Source organism: Salmo trutta, chromosome 10 (assembly GCF_901001165.1).
Source record: "Salmo trutta chromosome 10, fSalTru1.1, whole genome shotgun sequence".
Lineage (NCBI taxonomy): Eukaryota > Metazoa > Chordata > Actinopteri > Salmoniformes > Salmonidae > Salmo > Salmo trutta.
Window position 1 is genome coordinate 11,954,447 of NC_042966.1, and position 13,346 is coordinate 11,967,792.

General features: G+C 42.7%; 1 protein-coding gene across 1 annotated transcript; it reads right to left on the reverse strand.

Annotated features, from left to right (window-relative positions):
• Positions 1-9: 9 nt before the first annotated feature.
• LOC115201116 (palmitoyltransferase ZDHHC16B-like) lies at positions 10-13,144 on the reverse strand. The gene is made up of 10 exons (XM_029764412.1): positions 12,978-13,144; positions 6,854-7,107; positions 6,453-6,647; positions 6,236-6,324; positions 6,085-6,113; positions 5,770-5,903; positions 2,777-2,862; positions 1,449-1,572; positions 1,295-1,365; positions 10-1,205 (listed from the first exon to the last, which is right to left on the reverse strand). Exons 2-10 carry the CDS (start codon positions 7,097-7,099, stop codon positions 1,097-1,099), a joined length of 1,083 nt encoding a protein of 360 aa, XP_029620272.1. The 5' UTR covers positions 7,100-7,107; positions 12,978-13,144; the 3' UTR covers positions 10-1,096.
• Positions 13,145-13,346: the final 202 nt, after the last annotated feature.

Consider the following 13,346-nt stretch of genomic DNA (forward strand, 5'->3'; position numbering starts at 1 on the left):
GAAGCTTCAGTCTCCAAAAACAATTTTATATTAACCAATACAAGCTGATATCAAATGCATTATCACAGACATGCAGCGTACAATAATGGAGCACAGCTCCTATTGGTCATGTCACAGCAGTGAGTACATTTTCACTATGGCAACCAGGTAGCCCCTCCCTACTGTTACAGGCTGGCTACTATAGAAATATCCCCTGACCATTAGAAATCTAAATGGTGGCCAAACACAAGACCAGTTGGGAGGAAGTCTGGCGCTTTTAACCATGTTAAGACAGGTTAAGTGATCTTAAAGATGGCTACTGGGGGAAAACTATTTCCATATGTGATGTGGGCAAGATAATTCATGGACAATGTTAGAAATGACATATTCCAGTAAAACTGTACTTTGCATTAGTGCCTGATAACCAACAAATATAAACACCTGTTAAAGATTTAACTTCACAAGGCACATTAGCAATCTTTTTGACAATTCCTAATGCTCCTACGTGGATGTTTTGTCCTATACACCGGATAGGTGCAGTGAAATGTGTTGTTTTTACAGGGTCAACCATAGTATTACGTCACCCCTGGATATTGGCTGGGACACTGCTCAGTAATATGAGCACCATGATCTAACTAGAGCCTGAACGATAATATGAATTGTTTATGTAAGTCTGTCAAAAAGTCTCCAGACTACTCACCCCTAGATGGACAATGGCCAAGGTGTGTGGTCATCTAGCTCGAACCTAGTCATTGGTGAAAAGCTCTTTGTTGGCACTGAAAAAGTCCAAACTGCTTTTTCGGTGACTTCAGTACAATTAAAAAGCACACGTTTTGTCAACTTTGGACAACATACCTACCAGTACAAAAAAACACAATCAGTTCACAAGACAGGACGACAGTTGAAAAAGACACTTCACATGACAGTGACCGGAGTGCAGATTAAGGTCCCCTAACACCCAGAGGTGCCTTGACATAAGGGTCACCATCAAGCCCGAATGGTCTACTCCTCAGAGGCTAAGATAAGTCCTCTGTTCACCCCACCATCCAGGGGCCAGTAGTGATTCTGGGCCATAGTGTGGAGATGAGAAACTGGCCAGCAGCAGTGAGTAGTGAGGTTAGATGGTCATTGGGTCTCTTCTGGTGAGAGCCTTAGGGAATTCCCATACCAGTCCATCTTCATGGGGAGCGTGACTAGACGGCAGGAGGACTCTGGTCAACCAGTGACTGTGAGAAGAGGAAGTCAAACCAACTCAAAGAAGAATCATTTAGGTTTCACAACAGTCTAGAAGTTTGCGGTGATCTGGAGGGCTTACCTTGTCTCCTCCACACCAAACAACACTTTCCAATTGTTTATCTTCCCATAATGGTATGGATTTCGGAACACCTTACAAGAGAGAAAGAGGCTTTACTCGCCAATTCCAAACTGGTACACCGTGTTGATATTTGAGTAAATCCAATAAACCTCACCTTTCCTTTCTCCTTTAAGCGTCTGATCTCTTTCTTGTTGATGTGTCTCTCCACGCTGGTCTCTCCTAGGGTGATGAGGATAGCATGCCACAGTGTCAGACCTCCCAGAGCGACTGCCACCGAACTGCAGGGAGGAAAAACAGCGATCACGATCATATTAAACTAAATTAAAGGTTAAAGGTATATTTGAGAATATGAACAAAAGTATGTGGACACCTGCTTGTCAAACATTTCATTCCAAAATCATGGGCATTAATGTGGAGTTGGTCCCCCCTTTGCTGCTATAACAGCCTCCACTCTTCTGAAAAGGCTTTCCACTAGATGTTGGAACATGCTATGGGGACTTGCTTCAATTTAGCCACAGGAGCGTTAGTGAGGACTGACGTTGGGCGATTAGGCCTGGCGCGCAGTCGGCGTTCCAATTAATCCCGATGGGGTTGAGGTCAGGGCTCTGCAGGCCGGTCAAGTTCTTCCACAGCGATCTAGACAAAACATTTCTGTATGGACCGCACTTTGTGCATGGGGGCATTGTCATGCTGAAACAGGAAAGGGCCTTCCCCAAACTTGCCACAAAGTTGGAAGCACAGAATTGTATAGAATGTCATTGTATGCTGTAGCATTAAGATTTCCTTTCACTGGAACTAAGGGGCCTAGCAAAACCCTGAAAAACAGCCCCAGACCATTATCCCTCCTCCACCAAACTTAACAGTTGGCACTATGCATTTGGGCAGGTAGCAATATCTGGGAATCCGCCAAACCTAGATTCGTCCATCGGACTGCCAGATGGTAAAGTGTGATTCCGCTTGTGTTAAGCTCCCGACGAAAAGTTATTGTGCCGATGTTGCTTCTTGAGGCAGTTTGAACTCAGTAGTGAGTGTTGCAACCGAATACAGGCGATTTATACGAGCTACAGCACTCGCAGTCCCGTTCTGTGGGCTTGTGTGGCCTACCACTTTGCGAGTGAAGCCGTTGTTGCCCCTAGACGTTTCCACTTCACAATATCAGCACTTACAGCTGACCGGGGCAGCTCTAGCAGGGCAGAAATGTGATGAAATTACTTGTTAGAAAGGTGGCATCCTAAGATGGTGCCACGTTGAAAGTCACTGAGCTCTTCAGTAAGGCCATTCTATTGCCAATGTTTGTCTATGGAGTTTGCATAGCAGGGTGCTCGATTTTATACCTGTCAGCAATCGGTGTGGCTGAAATAACCAAAATCCACTAATTTGAAGGGGTGTCCACATACTGTTGTATATATCGTGTACATAGAACAGCCATAGCGGTTGACGTCAACAACTTTTCTTTTTTTTGCAGTTACAAATGTATCTCACCTTGTTAGCACCCAAATGAAAATGACACTCTTGTGGACCATCTTTTCTCTGAAGGAAAATAGTGGTGGTGGCGTCTGATAGTAGCTCTAGACGGAAAGCAAAACCAAACCATGTGAAAAGACCATCCATGTACAGCAGTTGTAATTAGTAAATGTGATGCCACTGAGTATTCTACAGGATTGAACAACCAACCACAAAAAGGCTAACAGGAAACACAGTAGCTGGGTTAACAGTAGCACATCTACAGTCCTCCAATTGCAACTTGTGACAAAGAAGCGAAATACGAAATGCCAAGTCTGTAGCCATTCACAGCCAAGGGAGCTAAAAAAATAACTACTAATCACAGGGGACTTTGACTGCAGTCTCACTGGGCAGTGAAACATGGCCGACTCCATGCCAGTGTAGGCTGAAAATATTTTTGGCATCTCAGATTGTGAGAATTGCCAGAACAGACTTGGGAGGAAGTCTGATGTCTGACATACTCTTTACATTTATCACAAACCATTGGAGAAAATGGACATTTTAAGCCCTTTTAGAGCTACCTATACATGCCTCCTCTCCTGTAAGACCCTATGATTTGTGAACCGTACATGATACAGACATCTAGGTGTCATTATACTCCTTATAGTGTGCTATAAAATATGTAGGTCTTGATTTTAGGGCTCTAGAGTGGCGCAGCGGTCTAAAGCACCATCTCAGTGCTAGAGGCGTCACTACAGACCCTGGTTCAATTCCAGGCTGTATCACAACCAGCCGTGATTGGGAGTCCCATAGGGCGGAGCACAACTGGCCCAGCGTCGTCCGGGTTTGGCCGTCATTGTAAATAAGAATTTGTTGTTAACTGACTTGCCTAGATAAATTGAAGGTTACATTTTATATTTTTTTTTAAAGTTTCCACATCAACTTATTCAACATAAAAAAAAAAACTAAATGGCATGTTATAAAAGGGTCCAGATAACTTTTGTGATTTCATGTTTGAAAAACTAACCGCAAACAGCAAATTACTTCCTCATCCTCGTTGTGTAGTATGGGGGCCCCAAATAAACATGCTCCAAAATCGCCCAAAAAATGTTATATTCCGTTTTGTGTGACTCGAGCAGTTTCCCTATCCAACTGTTCCATTCTCTGTGTAGCCTGCTGCAACAGGTAACTGCCAAAATAAAGGAAACACCAACATAAAACATCTTACTAGGGCGTTGGGCCACCACGACACACCAGAACAGCTTAAATGCGCCTTGGCATAGATTCTACAAGTCTGGAAGCACCCCATGCTTTCAATATACTTTGCATCCCTAATGTATCCTTTATTTCAGCAATTACCTGCCGAATGGACGGAGAGGTATCGCTCGAGTCGCAACAAAATGGAATAGAACTTTGCGGATAAAGTTCGGAATGACAATTTCATGTGTACAATATTTAAAGACCTGCATCACTATAATGACAGCTTTGCAGTTTCTAAAAAATGACATCTTTTTGTGTTTTTGGAGCCTCTGTTCATGCTTTTTCAGGCCCCCATATTACAAATTGAGAATAAGGAAGTGATTTGTTGTTTGGGGTAAGTTTCTGAAAAACATGAAAGGTGTCTGGACCCTTCTATAACATGCCATTTAAAATCAAAAATAGAGAATTGGTTGTGAAAATTAAAACTTGCCATTTAAAGACATTGTTTGGAACAATATACTCTACAGGTGTGGAGTCGTCCACATATAAAACCCCATACTATACAGGGAGATGATTGACAAATTGTTGTCAATCAAATGTTGATTGTTAATTGACAGTGAGACCCAGCACTGCCCAGTGGCCCTTTACAGCCCGTCAGTCTGTATTACCTGGCCAAAAAAGAAGAACTCTGAAAATCTTTTTTTTTAGTGCGGACCCTCTACAAATTAATCTGCCGTTTTAATTCCGGTCAACGCACCAGTTCTGAGTTCAGTGGTTTCAAGAACCTTTTGTAGTACCTGGCCAGTCATGAGCTCAAGGAGACTGAGCAGTCTGTGCCCTACTCCCATCACTGGCTCCCCCTGTGGCTTCCACACTGCGGTGGAAGCGCTAGTGGAACAATGGCAATTCATACACTGGCTGCATCCCGAATGGCACTTTATTCCCTATGGAGTGCGCTACGTTTGACCAGGGCCCACAAGGCTCTAGTCAAAAGTAGTGCACTACATAGGGAATAAAGTGCCATTTGGGACACACCCACAGCTTCAGTCAAGTTGGTGCCCTTGACTAGCTCAATCACAACTCACAATGCTAAGGGAAACTATAGGCTAGATGGGTTATAGGGCCAGGGTGATTATTATAGAATGGTACCTCCCATCTTCTATGTCGCTAAAGAGAATACATGTCATATGTCAGAGCGATTGAAACATACAAAATATATATATTTCTCTAAAACAGTGAGGTGTTGGCTCAGAGCCATAGGTTCTATTACTATATAAACTCCCATCTTGCCATGAGTGATTGGTGTGAGAACAGTAAGTGGTCTTGAGCCTGGAGGCTTTAGATTACATAAGAAACAATCCGACTGGTTATATACACAACGGCACCAGTTATCTGCACACCACCAGCCTTCTCAGCGGACTTGAAGATAAACAAGTGTATTACATTGCCGTTAACGTGTCATGTGATCTGACGTCCTTGATCCCTACACTTTGTGGTCTGTTCGCTGTCTTTGCTTGGCTGCCGTCTCTCTTTAGCTAAACTAGCGGCAGTGAACTTTACACAGCTTGCTCAGAATGTACGGCCTTTCGCTCACCTCTATGAAAAGACCATGCCATATCTAGCACATAAGAGAAGGAAAATGTGGCAAAGACATGCCAGAATCTACCCAAACAGTCACGAACCAAGCGGCCTCACTCAATCAGGGTGTTCGGGTCACATGTCAATAACAAGACATGATTTACATGGATGGCAGTACTCAGAATACTTTTTGAAAGTCAGAGTGTCAGGCCTCCTAGAACCTCTAAGAAGTTGACATTCTTGGTCTCCCTCACCTCGACAGCGTTGTAGGCCTCTATGAACATGTCTTTGCAGCTGACGCTGCAGTACATGCAGCCCATGGTCATGTACAGGCAGAAGGAGAAAAAGTAGCGGTGGTTGAAGTGGCCCACACAGTTGTTGAGCCAGGCTAGCATCACAAGGCAAGTTAAGGTCAAAGTTAATGAGGCAGATCTAACAAAAGATTAAACATGGAAAAGGGCAAGATGATTTAATTGTATGACTGTCCCCCCTGGGGTTTTACAATGCTATAAAACATATATTTGAAAGGAATCTGAGAGATGAGATGTTTGTTGGTCTAGAAAGGATACGACAGTGGTGATCCATCTTCAGAATACACCTGGAATGAAAGAGAAAGTCACTCAGTGTGATTGACCTGTGCCATGGACTAGAGCTATCCAGTAGAGGTTTTTTATTTCTTGATGACATCATCTGATGACTGACGGAGTGTCCTTAACTTACGTATTGCAGATGCTGCAGTGGTGAGTCCTGGCTGGTTTTGGGACGATGCATTTTTTACAGATGGACACTGACGGTGTATCACTTTTAACCTGAGAAACAACAATCCGAAAAAAGGGAACTAGAAAGCATGAAGTTATTTCAGAATCAAACCTATAGCCTGTCTTCCTAGTGTTTCCCAAAAACAGTTTTCCTGCAGGCATTGGAGTGGGCACCTCACCTGTGGTGGGTGTCCAGGGGAGGTGGTGGTGGCCTTGTAGTAGTGGAAGAGGACCATCATGAGGACCCAGTGGCCATAAGTGAGGTGCCAGACGATCCACTGCAGCGGGTAGGTGTTGAGGATGACAGGCAGCAGGCACAGGTAGACAATGACCAGCACAGAGCTGGTGAGGGCAATCACCAGGCACACAAACACCTGGGAACAGAAGAGAGGGACAAAAACAGAGGGAGAAACTCATGAGGGCATGTGAAAGGTGAAAATACTGTGAGAAATAGAATAGCAAAAAGGGGTAATGTACCCGAACATGGGAGATTTGATTAACTGGCCTACATTTAATGAAATACAATAAAACACTAATATTTGACTGTGCATCTGCGCAGACAATTCAGCCATTGACTTACCACCCCAAACCAGCGAGTCACATTGTCGACTATCCAGTAGACGGGCTCAAAGACACAGTCCAGGCAGGTGTCAGAGTTGGTGAGGCTGTTGAAGTAGAGGGAGTTGAGCAGCAGCTTCCAGTAGCTCCACAGCTCTCGTAGCTTCCTCTGGGGCTTGCTGGGTCGACCCCCTCGCTTAGGGCACAGCCGGCACCAGCGCAGGCACAGACGCATCATCCTGGAGAACTGCCACCTCCAGCTGCGCATGCCCCCGCCTTCCACACACACACGGACAGACACACAACACAGAAGCAGGTGAAACACTACTACGACCAGGAAGAACAACTTGGAATGTGCGGTCATCCATATCGCAGATGAGATCATCATGGTCACGCTTTCTTTGGGGATAGAATACCCACGGTCGAGTGGTAACACTCACAGCTCGACATATACTACTACCTCGGAGACCCGGGTTCAATCGCCACATCCACCCATCCTAGAACGCCTCCTCTCCTCATCAAGCTCCCCCTTCAAATTCTTATCTGTCTGAATAATCTAATGCCTGAATAAAACATGAATAAAATACAAAGAGGGTGGAATTCCACTCTCCCCCCGCCCCCCCGAAAAGGCCCTCATCTCAATTAAATGCTGCAACCCCCCCCAAAACTCACCTATGAAAAGACTATTGTCTGTGACAGACAAAAACCAAATCTAAGTCTTAAAAAAAAGCTAATCAAGAGAGACTCCTGCTCAGCGCATGGTCTTCCTCTCCACGGAGCAAAGTCAAGGCATTAAAGTAATTAAATCCAGCTGAGTGCTGTTTCCATTGGAGCCAAAGGACGCATACGGCATGCCCAGAAAATAGGACAGGGCTATCAGGTAATAAGTGCGTCCACTCTCACAGAACTTATAATGTTAATAATGCATGAGAAATACAGTTCTGTGGCTGAGCCGTCCATAGAAAGACCTTGGGAATGCAAAACCGGTAACCTTATGAAGACACCAAAAGCCCAAGGATGAATTTCCTTAGAGGGGAATAAGTGGACACCAGAGCGCCAAGGCGCTCCAGAATGCTACGGCCATACACATTTTATTAATGTTTTAACAGATTTCTTTTTTTGAAAAGTGAGGGGAGCGAGCGAATAAAAAAATATATAGCTGTGAGCAGCAATGAACGGGGTTCACAGATTAACAGAAAGGACAAGATTAGTTGGATAAAGCAAGCACTAACATGTAGGACAGGGGTGGGCAATTCCAGTCCTCGAGGGCCTCATTGGTGTCACAGTTTTGCCTCAGCCCCAGCTAACACACCTGACTCCACAATCACCTAATCATGATCTTCAGTTTAGAATGCAATTTGATTAATCAGCTGTGTTTGCTAGGGATAGAGAAAAAGTGACACCAATCAGGCCCTCGAGGACTGAGTTGCCCACCCCGATGTAGGAACTATCTTCCTTTATGTGCAATCAGTGAAAGCATTACCATGTTTATCTCTCAATACCACAAGGATGACAAGAGAACTTAGTCTAGTGCTGTAGGTTCGTTTTCTTAAAGTCATTACTTAATGTATTCAGTTTATATATAAATAAACTCAGCAAAAAAAGAAACGTCCCTTTTTCAGGACCCTGTCTTTCAAAGATAATTTGTAAAAATCCAAATAACTTCACAGATCTTCATTGTAAAGGGTTGAAATACTGTTTCCCATGCTTGTTCAATGAAGCATAAACAATTAATGAACATGCACCTGCGGAACGGTCCTTAAGACACTAACAGCTTACAGACGGTAGGCAATTAAGGTCACAGTTATGAAAACTCTGGACACAGTTAAGAGGTCTTTCTACTGACTCTGAAAAACACCAGAAGAAAGATGCCCAGGGTCCCTGCTCATCTGCGTGAACGTGCCTTAGGCATGCTGCAAGGAGGCATGAGGACTGCAGATGTGGCCAGGGCAAAAAATTGCAATGTCCATACTGTGAGATGCCTAAGACAGCACTACAGGGAGACAGGATGGAGATATATATATATATATATATATATATACCTATCTATGCTGACTGTGCAAGTGGCAGGACTGCTGGTTTCTCATTTTCCTGAAGAAAAGATTCACTTTCTACTACGTTCAGACCACATAATAGGGCAACAATATACAGATTACGATATTTCACATTGTTCGTCTGCATAATTTAAATCTAACATTCATTTGCATGAGACAAAGTCCACTTGACCAATAGTTATTGCTCTAGTATCCTATGATGCCACTGGTGCCAATGAAATCTATAGTGCCACCAACTGGTTACAGTGACTTTGTATTCACACAGCTTCTGAAGGATATATACAATGCATTCGCAAAGTTATCAGACCCCTTGACTTTTTCCACTTTGTTACATTACAGCCTTATTCTAAAAATTGATTAAATATATTTATTTCCTCAATCTACACACAATACCCCATAATGACAAAGCAAAAAGAGGGTTTTTAGATTAAAAAAATATATATATATATAAGGTTTACATACCAAATTGAATGTTCCCATATCCATCGGTTTAGTTCTTATAGCTCTGGTGTGATATGGAGTCATCTAGTGGTGTAGCTTGGCTGACTTTGAATGCAGCAAATAATAATTCTCAAATTCCATTGAGTCTATATACTAAATCTGATGTCAATCTGAATAAATGGTTAATAAGATTCAAATTATTTTTTACATTAGCATATGTGCTAACGTACATTTATATGTAAAGTAGGACCATATTTGAATGCAGCAACAATTTCTTCTCAGAACCATTCAAGACTAATGTAATGAGTCTAAATACAATATCTGGAGTGAATCTGACGTATGGTTGATGAGAAGATGATTTTGAGCATAAGCATTACATAAGAAAATAATGAGTTGTTAATAGTTTCCTTGTTTTTTTTAGATATCAATACCAAATTCAGTTAGGTTTATCTTAGGGATTGCCATGGTAGCGACAACAACTTTCAAGTTGATAGGCCACCGTGGAGTGGATTTACAGTTTTTTTTAAATGGACACTTAAAATCTGAATTTTGATTTGTCAATAAATCATCCATCTTTTGACTAATCCCTTAGCTTTTTCTTACGACATGTAGCATGGGTCTTTATTAAAAATGTGTCATTTGGTTCTATGGTTCATGAGAAGAAGATTTTTGAAGTATTTTTAGCACATTTTAGCATGGCCATCTTTGAATGCATCAATGTTATTTTCTCAAACTCTTTAGGGAATATTTGGATTAGTCCTCATTATTATGATTCTAGTAATTTTGCTATGGGACAGAGAGAAATTAGCAGTTTTACATCATATTTCCTGCAATTCTACACTTTGACATAAATCAAATGTTATTTGTCACATGTGCCAAATACAACAGGTGTAGACCTTACAGTGAAATGCTTACTTACAAGCCCTTAACCAACAATGTAGTTAAGAAAATACCCCAAAAATGTAAGAATAACAAATAATGAAAGAGCAGCAGTAAATAACAATAGTGGGGCTATATACGGGGGTACCGGTACAGAGTCAATGTGCAGGGGCACCGGTGTCGAGGTAATATGTACATGTAGGTAGAGTTGTTAAAGTGACTATGCAGAGATGATAACAGAGAGTAGCAGTAGCGTAAAAGGGGGGAGGGGGGCAAATAGTTTGCATAGCCATTTGATTAGATGTTCAGGAGTTTTATGGCTTGGGGGTAGAAGCTGTTTAGAAGCCTCTTGGACCTAGACTTGGCGCTCCCGGTACCGCTTGCCGTGCGGTAGCAAAGAGAACAGTCTATGACTAGGGTGGCTGGAGTCGTTGACAATTTTAGGGCCTTCCTCTGACACCGCCTGGCATAGAGGTCCTGGATGGCAGGAAGCTTGGCCCCGGTGATGTACCGGGCCGTACGCGCTACCCGTACGCTCTAGAGTACAGTCTCCTGAGTGGGAATAGGTTTTGTCGTACCGTCTTCACGACTGTCTTGGTGTGGTTGGACCGTGTTAGTGATGTGGACGCCAAGGAACTTGTAGCTCTCAACCTGCTCCACTACAGCCCCACCGATGAGAGTGGGGTTGAGAGAAATGTTTACAGTTTTTAATGATATCGGAGTGAGAGTGACTAAGAAAAATCAATGGGGGCTCCCCAGTCAGTGATTCAACCATGATTACTACAAGTTTAGATAGCTGGCTAGACTAATTTACCAATCAAAATTGTTTTAGCTTACATGGGCTAATTGAGTGACAGTCAGTGACTGACATAAGAGAAACTGCTGATGCACAACCACATTTCAAAATTGCACTTTGTGTATTCTACTATTGTAACTCTCAACAGCAAGTTGAGACCCAGACAGTTCAGCATCATTTTTTTAAAGGGGTGGCCACCAGTTGCCCATCCCTGCTCTATAACAACCTTAGTTCAACACCTAGCAACCTAATCAAGATATTATAGGAGAGACTAAAAGAGAAAGTTCAGCCATAATCCAAAAGGGAATGTTGTGTGTCTCTCTTTACTGGAAGCTTGAGGACATTAATTTTCCTATAAAATCGTGGCAATTTCTCAGTACAATTTTTCAAAAAAAAAAAAAAAAAAAAGTTGAGAAAAGTGAAGAGGGGCATCCGTTAAACACTTAAATGTGTATGGCCTGATAATCAATTATTAGTGCTGGGACCGTCACTGTGGCCTGCCGTTTGGCCTACAACACCGCCCCTTTGTTGTCATTATGCAGTGGGAGTACGTGTGATCCCTCTTCACAAGCAGCGGCGCAGATGGAATGAAAGAAATGTCATAATGCCAACAAGGGAACACGAGGTCAACCAGTATTAATGAGATCATTGATCGGCATATGGCAGCATGCCATCAAAGTCAAAGAAAGGCTGTGTGGAACTGGAAAAGAGGAGGGACGATTTCCAGCCAAATCAACAGGCTGTCGACTACCTAGGCTACCTTTGCTTTTATTAAATTTTTAATTTAACTAGGCAAGTCAGTTAAGAACAAATTCTTATTTACAATGATGGCCTACCCTGGCCAAGCCCTAGCCCAGACGACGCTGGGCCAATTGCGCACCGCCCTATGGGACTCCCAATCACAGCCAGTTGTGATACAGCCTGGAATCGAACCAGGGTTTGTAGTGATGCTTCTAGCACTGAGATGCAGTGCCTTAGACCGCTGCACCACTCGGGAGCCAAAGGTAGAGTACAGAGTGACATATTGGAACAAACCCATATAAATATGGTTTTTTCTCAATCTCAGATTAACCCATTAAAAATGTATTTTAAAACAGAACAATTAAGCTCTTTATCTGGGGGGTAAAAAAAAAGTAAGGCAGAGCAGGCGGTCTCTATGGCAACCCCCAAATCTTCTCAGCTTGGAAATAGTCTCCTCTGCTCTGCCCAGATAATAAGCTTTGCCGTCTGTCCTCGAGACTGGTTTAGCCTCTGTGTCTGCAGCACAGGCCTGGCAATTGGCAAACTGCACAGACTCCAAATGTTTGTTGTTTCTGCTCATTTGTGATCTTTCTCTGGGCAACACTGCCATTGCTGTGTGTCACTTTACTCCCAATGGAAAGTTTTCAGTCCTCAGTTTAGAGATTTGTGCTTGTGTTGACAGCACTGGAACTAGGGAATGATGGAGCTGCTTATTGGGGTCATTACACTGCAGAAAACTGCCTAATTCTACAATCTGAGGGATGCAAATGAGCTGTCAGACATTCACACAAAGACAACAATCCACAACATAGAATGTTAATCCAGTCACAAATTAACAGTAAGTAGCTATCACATCCTAAAGCATTATATTTATATGATCACACCAACAACGCTGTCAAAAATATGTTGAATGTCTGCAGGTGTACAAATAACATAGGCCTAACTACTATTTAGGTCTGTATTTTACAGGGTTCTGTCAATCTCTGCTGCTGTTGCCGCTGGCTACCACACTGAACAAACAATAGTGTGCGAGCAACGTTAGCCAGCTATAGCTACTCCACCTGCCTGGCAATCTTGATAGCAGAGTTTTCCACAGGCAGACCCCCTACATGAGATTACAATCTGAGATGTGTGTCGATTACAAAATATTGCCAATTATGACGGCTAGCTATAGCTAGCTAGCTAGCTAATTACTGACACCATTGATATGTCAATCATGTAAATATTCCACTCACCTTAACGTATCCTCTGAAATGATAGAACCGGCTGGGTTAAATAAATTGCAATTCAAGTCATAACTGTGAAATGTTAGCGACACTCAAAGATATTTAGCAAAACGAGGAAAACATTATGAATCGTGCACCGATGCACTGCAGCCCTTGCTAGCTTGCTTTCTTGTGTAAAAAAATAAAAATAATCCTGATGTTGCGCACGCATTGCATCTTGGGAAATTATGTTTTTTCGTACTCTTCGAAATGTCAATAAAATCGTTCCCTACTGATCTGTGGATCTATTCAAGTCACGCTAAGCCACCCATCCTTTTTTATATTTTTATGTTTAATGAGTACTTTAAAATAAAATCTGGACAAATCTCTTATTATAGG

Coding starts and splice junctions, on each gene's coding strand:
- LOC115201116 (XM_029764412.1), bottom strand. CDS start 7,099: ATGCGCAGCTGGAGGTGGCAGTTCTCCAGGATGATGCGTCTGTGCCTG. Junction 5,904..6,084: donor GAAGATGGATCACCACTGTC/GTATCCTTTCTA, acceptor TTGTGATGCTAG/CCTGGCTCAACAACTGTGTG. Junction 1,573..2,776: donor TTCATTTGGGTGCTAACAAG/GTGAGATACATT, acceptor TCCTCCCTGCAG/TTCGGTGGCAGTCGCTCTGG.